Here is a 19,087-nt window from a genome sequence, read left to right on the forward strand (position 1 = left end):
TTCTCCCTCTTCTTCTTCTCCCTCTTCTCCCTCTTCTTCTTCTCCCTCTTCTCCCTTTTCTCCCTCTTCTTCTTCTTCTCCCGCTTCTCACTCTTCTTCTTCTCCCTCTTCTCCTTCTCCCTCTTCTCCCTTGTCTCCCTCTTCTTCTTCTCCCTCATCTCCCTCTCCTTCTTCTCCCTCATCTCCCTTTTCTCCCTCTTCTTCTTCTCCCTTGTCTCCCTCTTCTTCTTCTCCCTTGTCTCCCTCTTCTTCTTCTCCCTCATCTCCCTTTTCTCCCTCTTCTTCATTTCCCTTGTGTCCCTCTTCTTCTTCCCCCTCATCTCCCTTTTCTCCCTCTTCTTCCTCTCCCGGTTCTCACTCTTCTTCTTCTTCCTCTTCACCCTCTTCTTCTTCTCCCTCTTCTCCCTCTTCTTCTTCTCCCTCTTCTCCCTTTTCTCCCTCTTCTTCTCCCACTTCTTCCTCTTCTCCTTCTTCTCCCTCTTCTTCTTCTCCCGCTTCTTCCTCTTCTTCCTCTTCACCCTCTTCTTCTTCTCCTTCTTCTCCCTCTTCTTCTTCTCCCTCTTCTCCCTCTTCTTCCTCTCCCTCTTCTCCCTTTTCTCCCTCTTCTTCTTCTTCTCCCGCTTCTCACTCTTCTTCTTCTCCCTCTTCTCCTTCTCCCTCTTCTCCCTTGTCTCCCTCTTCTTCTGCTCCTGCTTCCTCTCCCTCTTCTTCTTCTCCCTATTCTTCTCATTCCTCTTCTTCTTCTCCCTCTTCTTCCTCCTTCTCCTGGCGCCCAGTGACTGAATGGAGAACTTAATCGGCAGGGGTGGCTCCTCAACAGGACTGTGTGGCTTCAAACAGGAGCTCAAAACGGTGTGCCATCATCTTTAAGATAATGACTAGGCCTCTGCTCTGAAAGGACCTGGGAGGTCTGCTCCACATCACGTACATTGAAAGGAATTCAATGTACTGCCCCCCCCCACTTCCCAACCCCCGGCTTTGCTATAAAGCGCTTACGCCCAAGCGCTTTACATAGAACATATGTACATACACTATCACCCAACTTAAACTGGTACTCACTTATCGACCTCGGAAGGAAGAAAGGCTGAGTTGGCATTGCTGGCATTCGAACCTACAGATCACACACTTATCGCTGCAGCAAGCACTCAATCCGCTGAGCTATCTTACCTACTCTTATGTGCTATCTTATGTGCTTTCTACAGTGCCTTCCTTGTTCCAAATAAGACTTAACAGTATGTGTTTTGAACTCTGTTTTTTTTTTTTATTTAATACGGTGGTGCATATGGCACAAATATGGCACAAGCGTCCCCCGAGGGGGGAGGGGGGCATTAAATAACCCAGAGCACACTTATTAATACGTTTCTGCATCCACAAAAAATCCTTCCTGATTCAAGGTGGCCACTGCTGTAATATCTGCCTTGTATCAAGGCAAATCGCTTTTCTTTATGCAAAATGTGAAGCTCATCAGAAAATGTCTTCTGGAAATAAGCAGTGAGCATTCAAGATGCTGGGTTTACCTCTGGTGTCTCCCTTTCTAGGGCCTAGAGGCTGGGTCAGGCCTAGACGCTATGCTACTCAGGAAGAGCCTCGCCAGCCTGCACCAGAACTCCGGCAACCTGCGCGGCTACGCCGACACGATGAAGATGCTGGCCAAGGAAGTCTTCAAGCTCAACCTCCTCTTGAAGCAAGGCCTCTCCCCGGGACGGGAGAAATCCAGGAAGGTAGCGCCCGCTCAGAGATGAAGGTTCCGTCCTCTCTCCCTTCACCCTTCTGCTATGCATTGTGACATCTTCATGGTGTGCAGTAATAAAATTGCGCCATAAAAGTCATCTGTAAAAAAACACGGCAAAGCGGGGTTCTGGGGGTTGTCCCGTACTCCCCTTAAATGGTACAATGGGTCCGAGGGTTGCGGGGGGTCCCCTGCATCCATTATATGGATTGCGGCAGCCAAACCAAAGCCTTTTTGCCGCAATTCTTTGTGTAAACTGCCATTTTTGCTGCGATTTTAACACAAGGAACGATCTTGGTGTGGTTAGGATGTTGGGGAAAGAAACTGGTTTGAAAAGCAGTCCTACAAGTGTTCCACCAGAACCGTACATAGGAAGTATGATTTTGTATTGTGCGTATTGTACTCTGCATAGTGTCTAAGTGCTAAAACATTTTGGCAGTTGAGGAAACGAGAAACAAGGAGGTAAACTGTTTTTCCGCAGGTAGAATAACGCAGTCATGTTGTGAGGCAGGGATTAGAACTCGTAGTTCCGCAGTTAACGATTGAGTCACTGTCCCACATGTCAACTTCGATATGAAAGCACATTGCTGCTTCACCATCTCTCAACTTAACTTTTAAGCCGGGCCAAGTGCAATCACTATATCACTGGATGACCCCACAGCAACTCAATGCACCTATTGGTCCTCTAGCAGGCTTGATCACTAGATCACCACTCAACACGACCACTAGATCATGTATCAGTTGAAGTAGGAGGCCACCTACAGACCTATCTGGAGAGCCACAGTTAGCAGACCCCTGTCTTTGTGGCTGTTTTGAACTACAAAACCCATGGTGCCTCTCCACTTCCTTTGCTGGCTAGAGCTGATGGGGGATTTAGTCCAAAACAATTGGGGAGCCAAAGTTTGCAGATCCCTGCACTAGAGGACGGCACACAACATGAAAACAAACAATTTGCATCTGAAGAGAGCCACTGGATGCAACAGAGTTGGGTGATTGCAGGCCCGTGCGAGTGGGCATGGGGTGGCCTGGAGCAGAATGGTGCTCTGTGTTGGGCAAAACCCTGAAGATGTTGGTTGCCAGGCCCCACACTAGAAGGGTCACCAACCTCTACCTCTAACCTCCCCACCCCCTCGACCACATGTATCTTAAGTTTGCAATCATGACAAACCACAGCCCAGGTTCCCAGACTGATGGGAACCCTTGTAGACTGGTCAGCAGTCTTCCTGCTTCTGATAAATGGTTGTGTTGGAAGATCGCTGAAGCATTGAGCTTAAATGTTTGCAATCTCACAGCCCTGATTTGTGTATAGACTGTTTCTAGTCATGCCCAATGCTTGTGGAACACAACTGAGGCACAGGGAGGAAAGGTTATTTGCAAAGAAACATATTGTATGTTGAAGTAATGTAATGGGCATTTGTGTTGTGACTTTTACCATTAGTATGGTCTCAACGCGCTGTAGGTTGAATGCCCTTGGGGACCGAAGTCCAAGTGTGGGAAATTCGTCAGAGTTATAGAATGCATATGTGCATTTTAGCCAGTACAAAGGTTGGGGTGGCCAAGTCCCTGCTAGTCACCCATGTTGAGCAGGCATGAGGGTGGGTGTGGGGAGGAAGCCCAGAGAGTATGCAAGAGAGATAGCATCTGAGCAGCTAGGCCGAATTTTATCAAGGGCGATAGCTGCATTCTAGGGCCAGAGGTTTTCGGCAAAGTATATGAGGCAGGAGGGACATCATGTGAGCAGCTAGGCCGAGTTTTATGGAGGTGGATAGTCGCATTCTAGGGCCAGAGGTTTTCGGCAAAGTATATGAGGCAGGAGGGATGTCATGTGAGCAGCTAGGCTGAGTTTTATCGTGGGGGATAGCTGCATTCTAGTGACAGAGGAGTTGTGCAGAGTGTGTGAGGCAGGAGGGACATCACGTGAGCAGCTAGGCTGAGTTTTATCGTGGGGGATAGCTGCATTCTAGTGACAGAGGAGTTGTGCAGAGTGTGTGAGGCAGGAGGGACATCACGTGAGCAGCTAGGCTGAGTTTTATGGAGGCGGATAGCTGCATTCTAGGGCCAGAGGTTTTCGGCAAAGTATATGAGGCAGGAGGGACATCACGTGAGCAGCTAGGCCGAGGTTTATGGAGGCGGATAGCTGCATTCTAGGGCCAGAGGTTTTCGGCAAAGTATATGAGGCAGGAGGGACGTCATGTGAGCAGCTAGGCCGAGGTTTATGGAGGCGGATAGCTGCATTCTGGGGCCAGAGGTTTTCAGCAAAGTATATGAGGCAGGAGGGACGTCATGTGAGCAGCTAGGCCGAGTGTTTTCATGGGGGATAGCTGCATTCTAGTACCAGAGGAGTTGTGCAAAGTATGTGAGGCAGGAGGGCCGTCATGTGAGCAGCTAGGCCGAGTTTTATCGTGGGGGATAGCTGCATTCTAGTGCCAGAGGAGTTGTGCAGAGTGTGTGAGGCAGGAGGGACGTCATGTGAGCACCTAGGCCGAGTTTTATGGAGGCAGATAGCTGCATTCTAGTGACAGAGGCATAATTCTGGGGGAAAAAAACAGCCTTGCAGAGAGATTGAAGGAAGTTGATCATGACCTGGGTGCCAGCAAGTGTGGGACGGCTGCCACCCCAATGGACTCTAACAGTCTTCTCCCTCTTCTCCCATGGAGCAGAGTACGCCAAACCTCAAGGGACAGCATGCGGCAGATGAAGGATCATTCGAAACCAGAGCAACAGTATCACCAGGTAAGACCAACAAGCCAGGTGGGAAGTCAGTCATTTTTCACACGTCATGCGAGAACACCTCAATCTCAAACCATTACAAACACACATACACAAACAAATGCACACAAGCACTCATAGGACCCACACACACTGACATCACACTATGCTGTCCCAGTACTACAGCATTGAGCCTACTAATCATTGATGCCAAGTTGAGCTTCCCAGTAGTGCAGTCTCATGGAACCTGCCCTTACCTACACTGAGCCGATATCTCCCAGTACTACTTTCTCAGTGTCCCACCATCACTTCCAATGTAATAATTGTTGGGCCACATATACATATTAACATGAACCTACTAATATTCACAACTATAGTCTTTCAATATTACAGTAGAAATATCAGTCTGGGGCTCTCAGAAATGTGCTGGAGGGCCATAAGGTGTGAGTCTTATGTGTACTGCAATGATGTCACACTCTCAGTGGGATAACTGTAGTATCTTGTTAGTGTCTGTGTTGGTTCCAGGTTAGAACCTGGAACAGAGATCAGTTACGGTTGGGAGCTGGGTGAAGAAGGCTGTCTCCTGACCTTGGGGTCTTCATTACAAAATAAAAGACGTACCTTTTAGAACCGACGCAGCTCCGTGCTTGCTTTATTTGGCGACGAGCGACGTGCTGTGGCCTGCAACAGAGCGATGTAAGGGGAGGTGTGGAGAGAAGTAGATTGACAGTTGATCCCAGGCCGTTGGAGGAAGAGGGTCTGATTCCATCAGAGAACTAGATCAGCATTGAGGGAAGACCCCACGGTGGTCTGGTGTGTGGCTTTGGGACAAAGCAGCAGAGAAAGGTCCCTGCAGAGTCCCAGCGTGAGCAGGAGCTTGGGTGTGTGAGCAGAAGAGTCGTTGAGCTAAGTTAGAGGAAATAACCTTGCCAATGTGGGGGAATGTGGTGGCCATCTTGGTTGCTGTGGATAACATTGTATACAAGTATAGGAAGAAATGGCGAGCACATCATCTTCTTCGTCCCAGTATTGGAAGATCTAATCATCACGGTTTTCTTATCTCAGCAAATCGACGGCTCGTTAAGAGTGTAACGAGTGTGGCATGTTTTTCGTCCCAGTACAGCAGGAGCAGGAGAAGAGCATGCCTATCACAGCCCATCCTCCACAGGCATTTTGGTCTAATCCTGGGGTGCCAATGATTCCCTGGAATCATTGGAGGCAGTACTGGTGCAATTATTTCAGTGTAGTTGAGCATGAGGGGATGACCCCAGAAAAGAAAAAACTGCTCTTGTTGCATTCACTTGGTCTGGAGAGGAAAAAGAAGTGTAGGGTGATTCTGCCACTTTGTGAAGATCTCGCTGGTGGAGATATGGATGTGGATGAGAAAACCCTTAGACGATTGTATAACTACTATGCACCCAAGACTAATACAGCGATTAATAGGTACAACATCTATGCTTGCAAGCAAGAGGGCAACCAGAGTGTGCAAGAGTATTGGAGTGTGTTAAAGAACGTGGCCGCCTCATGTGATTTCAGTGCCAGGGTGGACATGGACGAGCTCATTAAGGATCAAATTATAATCCACACCAACAACCTGATCCCCCAGGAACGGTTGTGGATGTGTGGGAACCGTACATTGGAGGAGGCAATACCTATTTCTAAGAAAGTAGAGCATACTCAATTGTGTTCTAAAACTATCAAGGAAAATAAGAAAATCGAAGGTGCGGATGGAGATGTTATTGCTGTCATCAAAAACAGAAAAAAGGTGCAGCAGAAAAGGAGGTGAACATAAGAAAGAAGGCGAGGAGAGAGGAAAACGCCTCTGACGCCAACAGAGTATGAAAAGGGCAAATGCTACAGGGGTGGCAAGGGAGGACATTTTGCAAATTCAAAGTCATATCCTGCAATTCACCAGAAAAGTGCAGTATTGTGGGATGATATGACACTTTGCTGCAACGTGTCACAGGAAGCAAAAAGTATTGTGCATACACGCCGAAAATCGCTCTCGCCGGAATACTATTCGCTTAAGGGGAATTCTGAAGACAATCCCGGACGCTGATCTGCCCCACTATGTCAGTGACCTATTCCGGTTCATCTTAACCCTCCCCGACGACGCCCCGCTGGAGTTAGACAGGGTGCATCGAACAAGGGCCAGAACGAAAACAGACACCTCACCAGATGTCCTAGCCAGAGTGCACTTTTACAAAGTCAAAGAGGAAATCATGAGGGAGGCCAGGGACTCCCACCACGTCCTCTTCAGAGACGCTTCTATCTCCCTCTATCAGGATCTAGCCGCCATAACACTAGCAAAAAGAAAGGCCTTACGGCCCATCACGATCTGGCTCAGGGAGAAGAAAACCCCTTACCACTGGGCGTTCCCCACAACCCTAGCGTTCTCATGGGATGGAAAACCCTGTCTGATCCGCACCCTGCAGGAGGTAGAGAGGCTTCTAAACCCAGACCCAGAAGACGACATCCAAGCCCGACATACACCAGCGCGAATGCCTCGAACAAGGGGGGCCGACCCTGCCTGGACCAAAGTGGGAAGACGCCGAAAACTCCGGGGACCACCAACCAAAAACAAACCACATGGCTAGTACTGGGTCCAACTCCCAACAAAGAATCAGGAAGAGGGACGCCTAACAGCAACCCAAGAAAAGAGGACAATATGATCTTAAGCACATTAGAATCTCATAGTTTCATCAAATAACAGTTGCCTCCAAGCCGCAAGGATGCGTTGGCCCAGCCGGATGCCCCGTTGGCGGATAAGCTGACTTTCAAGGCCTTAAAGACTCGGATTGTTGAATTGTTTGGGGGGGACTCAGAACCGGGGAGCAGGAACCAAAAACCCAGCAATACACAGGGGAACTAACGCACCAAAGGGATCGCAACAAGAAGAGCCCTATGAACACATAAGCGACATCATCACAAAAGATGGAGACCACTAAGGAACTAACAATGATAACATGGAACGTACAGGGGCTGAACTCACCTAGAAAACGGAAATCAGTGGAACAGAGACTGAACCACCTAGAAGCCAACATCGTGTGCCTCCAGGAAACACACCTATTGCAATCGGATGAAAAGAGAGCAAATTTCTGCCAATACCCCACTAAGTTCTTTGCCTCCTCGGGCCATAAAAAAAGGGGAGTAGCCATCCTCCTCAGCCGAGCACTGCAGCTCACCCAAATCTCAATTAAACGCGACCCAGCAGGGAGATACATACTGCTCAAGGGTCTTCTGATAGATCTTCCGATCACAATAGCAGCAATATATGCCCCAAACTCTGGCAGGACCGCTTTCTCAGCAGTCTTCTCCCCACGATCACCTCCTTCACGCAAGGGCGCCTTCTAATTGGAGGAGACTTCAATCTCACCCCAGACCCCAACACAGACAAGACACTTCCGCCCTCTAGGAAGGACTTCGCCCGGGCACTGGGGATGGCAGAATTTCTGAGGACCATGGGTACCGTCGACACCTGGAGACTGGCTCACCAGGGAGAGCGAGACTATACATTCTATTCCCACGTCCACAGAGGCCATTCAAGGATAGACCTTCTGCTAATGACCAGCGAACTCTTCCCCTGTATAAAGGACATTCAAATCGGCCGCAGAGTAATATCCGACCACACCCCAGTCATAGCCAAGCTGCAAGTGGAGGGCCTCCCAGCACCCCCTCAAAGAACCTGGAAACTCCAGGATTACATCCTAGCAGACATAGCATCAAGCTCCGAGCAACAGGCCTCCCTGGAAAACGACTTCTCAGAAAACGCAGACAAAAGCACCCCTGAAGCCATGACCTGGGACGCAATGAAGCCGGTTATCAGAGGAGTGGCAATTAGCTGCACGGCAGCACAGAAAAAAAGGCACCAAATCCAACTAGCTAAGCTAGAGGCAGAAATGGGCAAAATAGAAGCACGATACAAAATCCGCCAAACCATGAAAGTAAGCAGAGAACTCAAAAAAGCAAAGACAAAACTGGAAATGCACCTGGCAGACAAAACGGCCCAAGCATTAGCCTACACAAAACAATTTTACTATATAAACAGTAACAAGGCCAACCGCCTGTTGGTCCAGAAACTGAAGAAACTGCACTCCCGAAACAAGATACTAACGCTTCAGCACAAAGGAGGGAGACTTTGCTGCACGGAAGCGGAAAAGATGGAGATCCTCACCGAACACCACAGGGGAATCATGTCAGGCCCTGCCACAAGCAAGGAGGCTCAAGCCCAATACCTGCGCCCAATCCGGCGAGACCCTCTGCCCTCACAGCTCGACTCCTTGGAACTACCATTCTCGGCGGAAGAAGTAGCGAAAACAATTCAGCTCTTGGAAAACACAGCTCCAGGCCCGACGGCCTGACCGCCCAATTTTATAAAAAGTTCTCCCGCATCCTGGCCCCTCGCCTGGCCTCGCTATACAACTCTTTTCTTGAATCAGGCTCCATCACCCCCTCCATGGAGGAGTTACTAACAGTGCTGCTACCAAAACCAGGAAGAAACCCGGATCTCTGCTCCTCATACAGACCTATCACATTACTGAATAATGACGCAAACATCTTCTCTAAAATTCTGGCAAGCAGACTGGCAAAACACCTCCCAGAGCTCATCCATCTAGACCAAACGGGATTCATCCCAGGGCAAAGCACCTTGATAACACCAGGCGCACCCTAAATATCATCGAATCGGCAGGGAGGAGGGGCGAGCAAATGGCAGGCCTGTCGCTAGATGCAAATAAAGCATTCGACATGTTAGACTGGGGATACAAAGAGGAAACCCTAAAGCTTTTGGGCATCGGCCCAAAGTTCCAGACATGGACCCTGGCCAACTACCAACACCCAACTTCAGCACTAAGGGTAAACGGCAACAAATCTCCTAGAATTCATATCACCAGAGGCACGAGACAGGGCTACCCGCTATCCCCGCTCATCTTTGCACTGTCCATGGAACCATTCGCCAACAGAGTGTGCCAAAATCTCTCAATAAGCGGGCTATCGGTCAGAGGAGAGGTATACAATATAGCACGTATACGTATAGCACTATACGCAGACGATGTTCTGTTATCCCTGACCAGGACGAGGTCATCCATGGAAGCGCTTTGGAACGAACTGGCCAACTTCGGAGTGGCATCAGGATTCTCAATTAATCTCGAAAAATCCACGGCCCTGGGAATCAACATACCGGGAGGCACGATAAAATCTCTAGCTACCGATCACCCCATCCAATGGACCAACTCATACTTCACCTACCTGGGGGTAAAGATTCCACAGAGAACAGAAGAAGCGTATAAGTTGAATTTCCCCCCGCTATTCTAGGAGCTCCAGGCGGACCTAGTAAGATGGCAATAACAAGAAGTGTCATGGCTGAGAAGAATAACAGCAGTAAAAATGAATCTGGTACCAAGGTTGCTCTATCATTGCCAGGCCCTCCCAATCCCCATATCAAGGAAGGACCTGCTGAAGCTCCAAACAAATATCATGAAATTCATTAGGGAGAGCAAGAAGCCGCAAATAGCGAGAAGGGTGGTGACAAGGAGCAAGGGAATGGGAGTCCTGGGAGCCCCAGAAATAGAGAGAAGCTGCCTGGCCGCCCAGCTCCCACCAGCGTTCGTCTGCAACCCATCCACCAACAAACCCCACTGGGTGAAACTAGAGGAGGACTGGTGCCATAACCCCCTGGAAGCGCTTCCACATATCATCAGACCCATTGACACCCCCAGGGAGGGGCCCCTAACTGCAACCAAGAATACAGTTGAGAGCTGGAGGAGGGCGGCGAGGCGGTGGAACCGCAGAAGCACAATTGGCCCTCTATCCCCGATCTGGGACAACCCGGACTTCACCCCCGGCATAACACCCAATAACTTTAATCACTGGAAAACCAGAGGGCTAAAGCACGTGGGAGACTTTTACGAGGAGAGCGCCCCACTAACCTTCGAAGAATGCAAAGCAAAATTCGGGGTGCCGGAAACAGAAAGATTCCGCTACCCTCAGATCCGACACTGGCTCTCTCACGAGCCCATGAGAACTCAGGACTGCAGAGAGCTAACGGCACTGGAACAAACGCTCACAACGACTCCTCCCAGAGGGAAAATATCGGCCCTATACGGACTATCAGACAGAACCGATCCCTACAAAAAAGAGGCATATATGGAAAAGTGGGAAAAGGACATCGGCAGAACAATTGAAATGGAAGAATGGGGACACATCTGGACCAGAACACAGAACAGCTTGAAGTGCGTCACCAACAAGGAAGGGGCGATCAAAACCTGCTACAGATGGTACTTAACCCCAGAGATTCTGAACAAGAGCAACCCGGCTATCTCCCCACTATGCTGGAAAGGCTGCATAGACACAGGCCCGCTATTCCACTTACTCTGGTCATGCCCAAGATCAGTCAAATGCTGGAAGGAAATCCTGGACCTAATCAAGCAGATCACAGGACTAACGATCCCATGGGACCCAGGAATAGTCCTACTGGGCAGCACAGGGGAGGGCCAATTCCCACTCACCAGCAACCTAGCGAGCCTGTGCACACAACTTCTCACGACAGCAAAAATAGTAATAGCAAGTCTATGGAAACATCCAGAGGGCCCAGCCGTGAGCCTGTGGTGGGCTAAATGCTGGGACATCGCAGCCATGGAAAAAATAACCGCCATCTGCTTGGGTAATAGAAACAAGTTCTTCAACACCTGGGCCCCCTTCCTAGACTATGCAGACCAGTTCCCAGGAATGGTAAGAAAACCGCTGCCTCTCCGCTGGATGGGCAAATACGACTAAAATATTCCATAGTCAAGCCCTGCAGCCCGCAAGGAAACAGCCCCCCCGAATGCCACCAACCCAGGATCAAGAACAGCAGAGGGCAAAATGAACTCGGAGACACTCAGCCCCAACCTAGTTCCAACCGTCACCTCCCCGCAAAAGACAATTAACTAATTAAAACAATTCCCCCCAAGGACTACAGCTCCCCCGATAGACAGTCCCCCGGGGCTGCCCCCCTTTTTGCCCCCATTTCCCCACCTAATCATGTTCTGTTTATGTTTACATGGTGGCTTAATATGCTCATTTCAAATGAACTATGAAACATGCCCCCACCTAATTATGTTCTGTTTATGTTTATGTTGTGGTTAAATATGCTCATTCCATATGAACTATCCAATATGTGAATTAACGCACTTGAAACAGTATGTTTATTGACAAAATCAAATAAAAAGAATGTTGGAAAAAAAAGAAGACCGGGTGGTAGTGGGACAGAGCGCTGTGGAAGATTGCTCTAGGGTGAAGTGCCGTAGTTGCAGCGCAAGGATGGAAGGGCTTCAACTCAAAGTCATGGTGGATAGCGGTTTCCCTGTGAGGGGTCAGAAATGTGAGGCAGACAACTGGGTAAAGGTTTTTCTAAATTATCCATCTTATTAACGTATAAGGGTTTGACCATCGCCTCACTATCCCTAACCTAAAGAGGATTTCCCTGCCTATCAAAATAAACTAAAGGAAAACACTCTAACAAAAGGAATCTGTCCCTCACACTTATACATACATCAAACCCAGAAAGTTAATATATGGCAATTCAAATGTAAGAAAAATAACACTTATATTCAACACAAATCTATTAACTGTGTATTCTTGCAACCTGGGTCTGACCCCTTCCTCATACTCAATGGAGGATTTTCAATCAAAGGTTCAAATAAAAATGTTCCTTGTTGTAGTCATGTTTTGATCATAAAGTTCTTTTCACTCCAAAAGTCTTTCACTTGGACGTTAACAACGGCTCAACCAAACAAAACATTTTTATCTCTCCTCATATGGACAAAGGTTCAACACAATTTCCTCTCCTTAAGGAAACAAAAATACTTTCACAATTCTTCGGTATCAACAACAAAGTTTTGTCAGGATGATTCCACCACAATTTAGAAAACACTTTAGTGGTCTTGCCACTTCTTCTCCTCCACAACCTTCAGCCACAATGTAGTACTTCAATGATTTCTTCCTGGTCAACTAACCTTCCAGGACTACAACTACAAGGTCCCTCTCCGGGTACACTTGCCTGCCATGTTAAAAAGCTCCTAACACTACTACAAGTACTCTGTGGTGAGGTTTACTTCAGACCTTTTGGAAACTTTCAACAACGTTGCACTGTTGTATTTGCAACATGCAATGCATGTTATGCTCCTCTCCTCCTTGATACTTTCTACCAGAAGGGCTTCACTCCAACCACTCTTGCTTTCCTGCTTTCACATCAAATAGCTACTGACAATGTCTCTTTATCACACTTGCCCCTCTTCGTCTTATGCAATGCTTGTTGACATCCTGTTCAACCAATGCCCCTTGCTCACTTTGGCAATAAGGGTGACAATCGTTCTGCAATAATGTTCTCTGGTTATATGGCTTTTTAAGTATTGCTCCCTCTTTACTTTGGCAATGATTGTTATTGTTAGTTTGTTTCAGCATTGCCCCCTCTTTGTCTTGGCAATAATGTTGGCTTTGATAGCCACACTTATAACCTTTCTTTTCTTGTCTTTTCGCAACGTTCTTATTATGCCAATGGGACTTCTTTAACTTAGTTCGGTATTCACAAATATTATTAGTGGCCAGTGGTTGATTACAGAGTGTACTGGGATTATCTGACAATGGTAAACTCACTGGCACATGCACACGTGTCTGCTCAATGTGCCTCCACAGTTCGTTCTGCCTCTGCTGCCTCCTGCACAGCAAACTGCTTCGGCTTTCCTGCGGCCTCTGCCAATTGGGAAGGGAGCTTTTCTCGTTCCGAATGCACTCTGGTGCTCGCCAGCCACTGGACACCGCCTCCAATACACCTGCTACAATGCTGGTTCCCACTACGCAACCTCTGCAAGAAAGGGGATCAATATTCAAGACCCTCTCAGGACTGACATCTGTTTCAACGATAGCGGCATCTCTGGCATCTCCATTTCCTTTATTCTTCTACTGCAATTGCAGCTTACAACTTCTGCATCTACTCCATCTCCTTGTTGTACTCATGGCCTGCACCTGAGGAGGACTTAAATACCGAAAAGTCCTGCTCAGGTGTAGAGGAGCAGCTGCATGCTGCTGCAGGAAACCCCCGCCAGCCTACCTCCCATGTGTTGGAGACCTGAGATTGTGCCGTGTTTGACACCAGCAGTTGGGCCAATACCACAACTTGTGTTTGAGAGAAGATACCCATTGAGACAACCCTACCGAATGTATTCCCGAAAGGACGAGAATTTGAGGAACTCCCTGATGGAATATGAGAAGAAGCAAAGAAAAGAAGCCTGTGATGTCACAAAAGAGTATGAACAACGTCCTTAGATACTGGCTGAAGAAGATGTACAGATTCTGAAGAGACTAATGATGAAGTAAAGAATCAAGTGAACTTTTAAATACGAAAAAGATTACACATGCACAAAATGCCGCAGAGAATCAACTGTTCAATAATTGTACAGATGCTGAAACGCAAGTAGACTAAGTCATCATAGAAGCTGGCTATATGTAGTGAATAGAATGCAGGCAAAGCCACCATTGTATAGAAGCTGGACATCAGTATCATGAATTTAGTAAGCCAGGACCCATGAAGAGTGAAGGGAAAACGATGTGGCATCAAGAATAAGCTGAATCATGGAGCTGCATGTCGACTTGTCTGGCCTGGACTCAAGACTGAAGCAGCCAAGGTCAGCTATCTATTCTGGAAAGAAGTGAACGTGCAAAGGATGAATCATCTCTTGTTAAGGTGCAAAGTAAGAACGCCAAGAGTGCCAAGTTTAATTCATTTAAGACATTTAAAACCTGCAAAATGGACCAAATCATGGTCTCCTGTCACGTGAGCCAAGGAAGAAAATAGAGTTCGTACTTGGAGTTCCAGAACACAATAATGAGTGCTCACACTCCCATGTATTATGAAGACAAGTATACGTTTGCAAGGCCAAGTTCAAAGACAATCTTCATGGCAGAAGGCATGGGTGATGAGAGATGCTGGGCTAATTGGGTGGTGAGGCAGTGTCAGGTCCCATCTCCTTGCACCTGCCTCTGGGTTTATGTGCTGCTAAGTGAACCGAATGTTCCAGACTACCACAAGCACGCCAATCAATTGTAGTAGTCCATATAACGACGGACCTTATAGTTTGAGAACCATTGAGAAACCATGTATCTATTGTTTCTGAAGATTACCTGTTTTAGAGGTAGGCATATGTAGTCCACCTGATAGTGTGCAGTCAATTATAATCCTAGTTCCTATAAATAATATACTTAGATGTTCCCCATTAGCCAATCCCGATCCCTAGTAGGTTTTTCATTATTAGCCACTTAGTATGACATCACCTCTGATGTATTTTTTATATATAAATCATGTTTTTGAAAGGATCGCTGAGAGAAATCGCGCGTGCGTCCGTTGATGTTCATTGTAACTCCCTGTTTTAGATAATTGTTAATAAAACAGTACTTTGCCATCTTCCTGAGTTGGTTCGATTATTTGGACTCAGAGTTATTCTGTGTGATCCCATCCATTACATGCACGTTCCTAAAGGGCCCTAAGCTCACAAGTGCGGGTCATTAAGATCATTTAACTGCACTCTACAGTTTCGTGCCTCTGAATCCCTCTTCCTCGTCCCAGTGCATAGGGCATTGTGGGACTTAAAGTTACAATGTTCTGATTACTTTCTTCCAAGGTTTCAATTCTACAATAGGCCATTAAAACTGTTGGGTCACTAGGGAAGTTAGTCAAGAGGTTCTCCCAGTTCTCCTGACCTGATTCCCCTCTCATTTGATCCTCCTGCAGAACACCACCCCCAGGCTCAGGATCAGGAAGCGTCTGCCTTTCCCTGGCCACATGAGAAGGGTGCCAGGCCAGGTTTTCTGGGATAATCAATTCGGATTCATCACATCTATTTTAACAGAAAGCAGGTGGAAACAACCGCAGGAAGCTGGCTTGAAAGGAGAGCTTAGGAAATCCAACATCAAGAACCCAGGAGGGTTTCAGGGTTCAAGGCTCAACATATTTAGGATGTTTCAAGCAGTAGTAGAGTACAAGAGTAGGATGGCAGTGGTGAGACTGTATGTAGCAAAGAATGGTGTGGACATTTTGGGATGGCATGACCAAGTGCCCTTGGGCATTGGGTTGGATCCCAGGAGTGATGAACCAGTATTGTTTGGGGAACACTACAGAACAAGAACGGTTTCCGGAGGTGTTCAACAACAAACTTTGATGCTTGAGAGGATATGCTCACAAAATTGTATTGAGAGCAGGGGCAGAACCTGTAAGTCACAGACTGCGACAGATATCGCTTTCAATACGAGGAAAAGTAGAGAAGGAATCGGAGAGGCTCATAGAAAGAGGAGTACTTGATTGCATTGAATCAGCTGAATGGGTCAGCCCAATAGCTGTTGCCAGGAAGAAAAATGGCAAGGTCAGGATGTGTGTGGATCTGATGGATGTGAACAAAAACATTATAGTGGACACATTTCTGTTACCAATTATCACAGAGATGCTGAACTGTGTCAGGGATACTGTGGTGTTCATGTCATTGTATTCTTTGTCTGCCTACCACCAAATCCCAATGACTGAGGACAGTCAAACGCTCACTTCATTCATGACCCCTTTTGGCCTTTTCCGTTATCGGAGGATGCCATTTGGTTTGGCGTCTACAGCTGTGGTTTTTCAAAGGGTGTTGAGCAGATACTCGAGGGAGTTCCGGGGACGCTGGCCTATCAGGATGACATATTGGTGTATGGGAAGGATGGAGTTGAGCACGACAAAAGGTTGCAAGAAGTGTTGGCTAGATTGAGAGATTAAGTGCTGACCATTGATGGGTGTAAATGTAAATTTAGAGCGAAGGAAGTTCAGTATCCTGGGCACATAGGCACCCATTCCTAAGAACAGAGATGAGGTGTAAGCATTTATAGGAATGGAAGAGTTTAATAACAAAAACTTTGCTGATTTCTGTCAGCCCATTAGGAGGTTATTGAAAAAAGGTGTTGCATTTGATTGGAATGATGAGTGCCAAGATGCATTGAGCAAGATTCAGGAAGGGATTTGTGGTGAAAAGAACCTAGGAGGATTCATGGTTGAGGATGAGTGTATCATCACATAGACACTAGTGTGAAGGGACTGGGGTGGTGTTATCTCAAGGGAGTGGTTGCAATGAGAGGACGATACGTCATACCTCTAGGGCGGTGACAGATTGTGAGAGTTGGTAGTCTGCTATTGAGACAGAATTGTTGGTGTGTTTGTGTGTGGAGCATTGAATACTTCAGGAAGGATGTGTGGGGGCAGCGTTCTATGGTGCAGACTGACCATAAGACAATGGTGGAGGTGTTGACAGATGAGAGCAACGCCAAGTATTGCCAGAATATATATACGTGTACAGGAGTATGATTTTGTAGTGGAGTATGTTCTGGGGGTTCAGAATAAGGTTACATATTACTTGTTGAGAGCACCATAGAAGGAAGTGAGTGGTGGTAATGAAGGAGAGGTGGTAGCAATAGTTGTGTGTCTGAAAGAGGGGTTTAGGGATCACTATACTGTGATTGGGAAGGAGGAGTGGAAGAGTGGTCTGGTGTCAGATTTGATTTTTTAAGCAAGGCCATTTAGTGGACTATAAGAGGATGGCTGATGAAGAAGGCAGTGATAGATGCATGCAAGGGTTTTTGGGAGGTGATTGAGGAATTGACGGTGCAGGATGAGTTGCTTCTCAGAGGAGAGGTGTTGGTGGCCCCGGAATGTTTCAAAGAGAAGTTGGTGGACAAAGGTCATGAAGGGCATCCAGGGATTACAGGCACAAAGAGGAAATTAAGAGAGGTACTGGTGGCCCAGAATCGATACTATAGTAGAGAGGAAAATGAGGGAGTGTTGCGAGTCTAGGGTGTGTCAGAATTGTGATAAATCCATGAAGGTCAACAAGCAGGAGTTGATGCCTATTGTGCCACCAAAGGGTGCTTGGGTGCATGTCAGGGTAGATATTTTAGGGCCATATGAGACACTTGGAAGGAAATGTAGATGTATGATTGTATTGATTTATTATTTTTCAAAGTGGCCTGAAATGACATTGGTCGAGCGGGCGTCTAGTGGAGAAATTGTGAAGTTTATGGAATCAGTGTTTAGACGTGAGGGGTACCCTTCAGAGCTAGTGAGTGACAATGGGTTGCAGTTTAAGAGTCCTGAGGTGGTTGAATATACTAAAGATAGGGGTATGAAATGGAAATTCACATTGTTGTATCTGCCCCAGTCTAACGGGCTGGTCGAGCAGTTTAATAAGGTGGTTGTTGATGCTATGGAGCAAGCAATAAGGAACAGGATGAATGTGAGAGATACTTTGAGTAGAATGTTGTGGAATGTCCGGGCAGCGCTGAGCAGGTTTACGGGAGTACCACCCTTCAAGTTGATGAAGGGGAGGGAAGTTAATACATTTCTCAACCCAATTTGGGGGAACGATACGGTCAACAAAAGTCTAGGAATGGGGAATCTGAGGAAGACGAAGTTAGAAAGTGAGTAAGGAAGAAGTTGTGGGCACAAATTAAGTACAAGAGGAATTATTATGAGAGACTCAGAAAGTTGGAACAGTGGATGATGAAGGTGTCTTGTGGGTCGTGGGTGAGGATCAAAAAGGGCATACCTGTGTCTAAGGGAAGGTCTAAAGTTTTGGAGCCTAAAAAGGTTGTCGAACTGTTGGCCAATGCAGTGAGATTCGAGGATGGTACCACATGGAATATGGACAAGGTTGTGAGCGCTGGAGGTATGGGAGAAGGTAGAGGAATTGTACGTATGTTGGATGAGGGAAGTATCGTTGATGTGCATGGTGACGTAGGAGTGGGAGTTAGTAGTGTGAGTGTTAGAGTTGAGGAAGTTCTGGGTGGTGAGAGAAGTGCGAGAGGCATAGTAGCGATGAGAATGTGAGTTTTAGTAAGTCTGAAAGGATAAGGAAGGAGCCAGTGTGGTTAAAGGATTATGTCAGATAATACAAAATACAATAAAAGAAAGAAAATCAAGAAAAAATCTATAATGTTTGGGGGAATAGAGACAACTCATCTGAATGTAAGCTTGCTAATAAGCAATAAGCGAGTCACATAGTTCAGGACTCAACAATTCTCACGTCTTCCAAATGTACAACTCCCAACACTGCCGCCTCACACATGCCCCAAACTCACTGAGATCTCCCAATACCGAATCCTTATTGTCCCACACTCATTGACCTCAGATTCCACACTCCCGATTATCGAGCTAGAAAGACTATGCACTAATTGGCATAAAGTGAGGTTTCCAGTCCTGCAGCTTCGTGAGCACGACACACACATACACACGCATCTCAAGATGAGATCATCTGAGTACTCCAGACTCATTTACCCAGAATCAATGATTCCAGGCTCCGCACTCCCCGCTCTAGTGCCGTAAAGATAACGCACTCAGTGACATCAAATGAAGGTTCCAGAACCTTGGCTTCACAGGCACCACACTCACAGTTTACAACAATTGAGGCGAGCGCGCATCACACACTATGTAAGAGCTGGAAACTAAATACACTGCACATCTCATTCACAGGAAACCCTGTAGACTCTGCTGGTGCTACCCTCAGGACTGAGGGGACCACCCTGCACCTCATGCCAGAAGGAAGAGAAGAGACCAGCTTAATCCATTCGACAACACCTGCCCATGAAGGCAAGTACTAG

At 47.1% G+C, this 19,087-nt stretch overlaps 1 protein-coding gene across 1 annotated transcript in view; it reads left to right on the forward strand.

The window, feature by feature from the left end:
- The window catches only part of LOC138520514 (olfactomedin-like protein 2A), a 32,367-nt gene extending 13,280 nt beyond the window's left edge, over positions 1-19,087 (forward strand). Inside the window, exons 3-5 of the mRNA XM_069632864.1 lie at positions 1,539-1,721; positions 4,390-4,462; positions 18,960-19,087. Of these exons, the coding sequence (XP_069488965.1) occupies positions 1,539-1,721; positions 4,390-4,462; positions 18,960-19,087 (384 nt within the window). The remainder of the gene's footprint in view (positions 1-1,538; positions 1,722-4,389; positions 4,463-18,959) is intronic.

This window comes from Ambystoma mexicanum, chromosome 13 (assembly GCF_040938575.1).
Source record: "Ambystoma mexicanum isolate Mex_15411 chromosome 13, UKY_AmexF1_1, whole genome shotgun sequence".
In the NCBI taxonomy this organism is placed as follows: Eukaryota; Metazoa; Chordata; class Amphibia; order Caudata; family Ambystomatidae; genus Ambystoma; species Ambystoma mexicanum.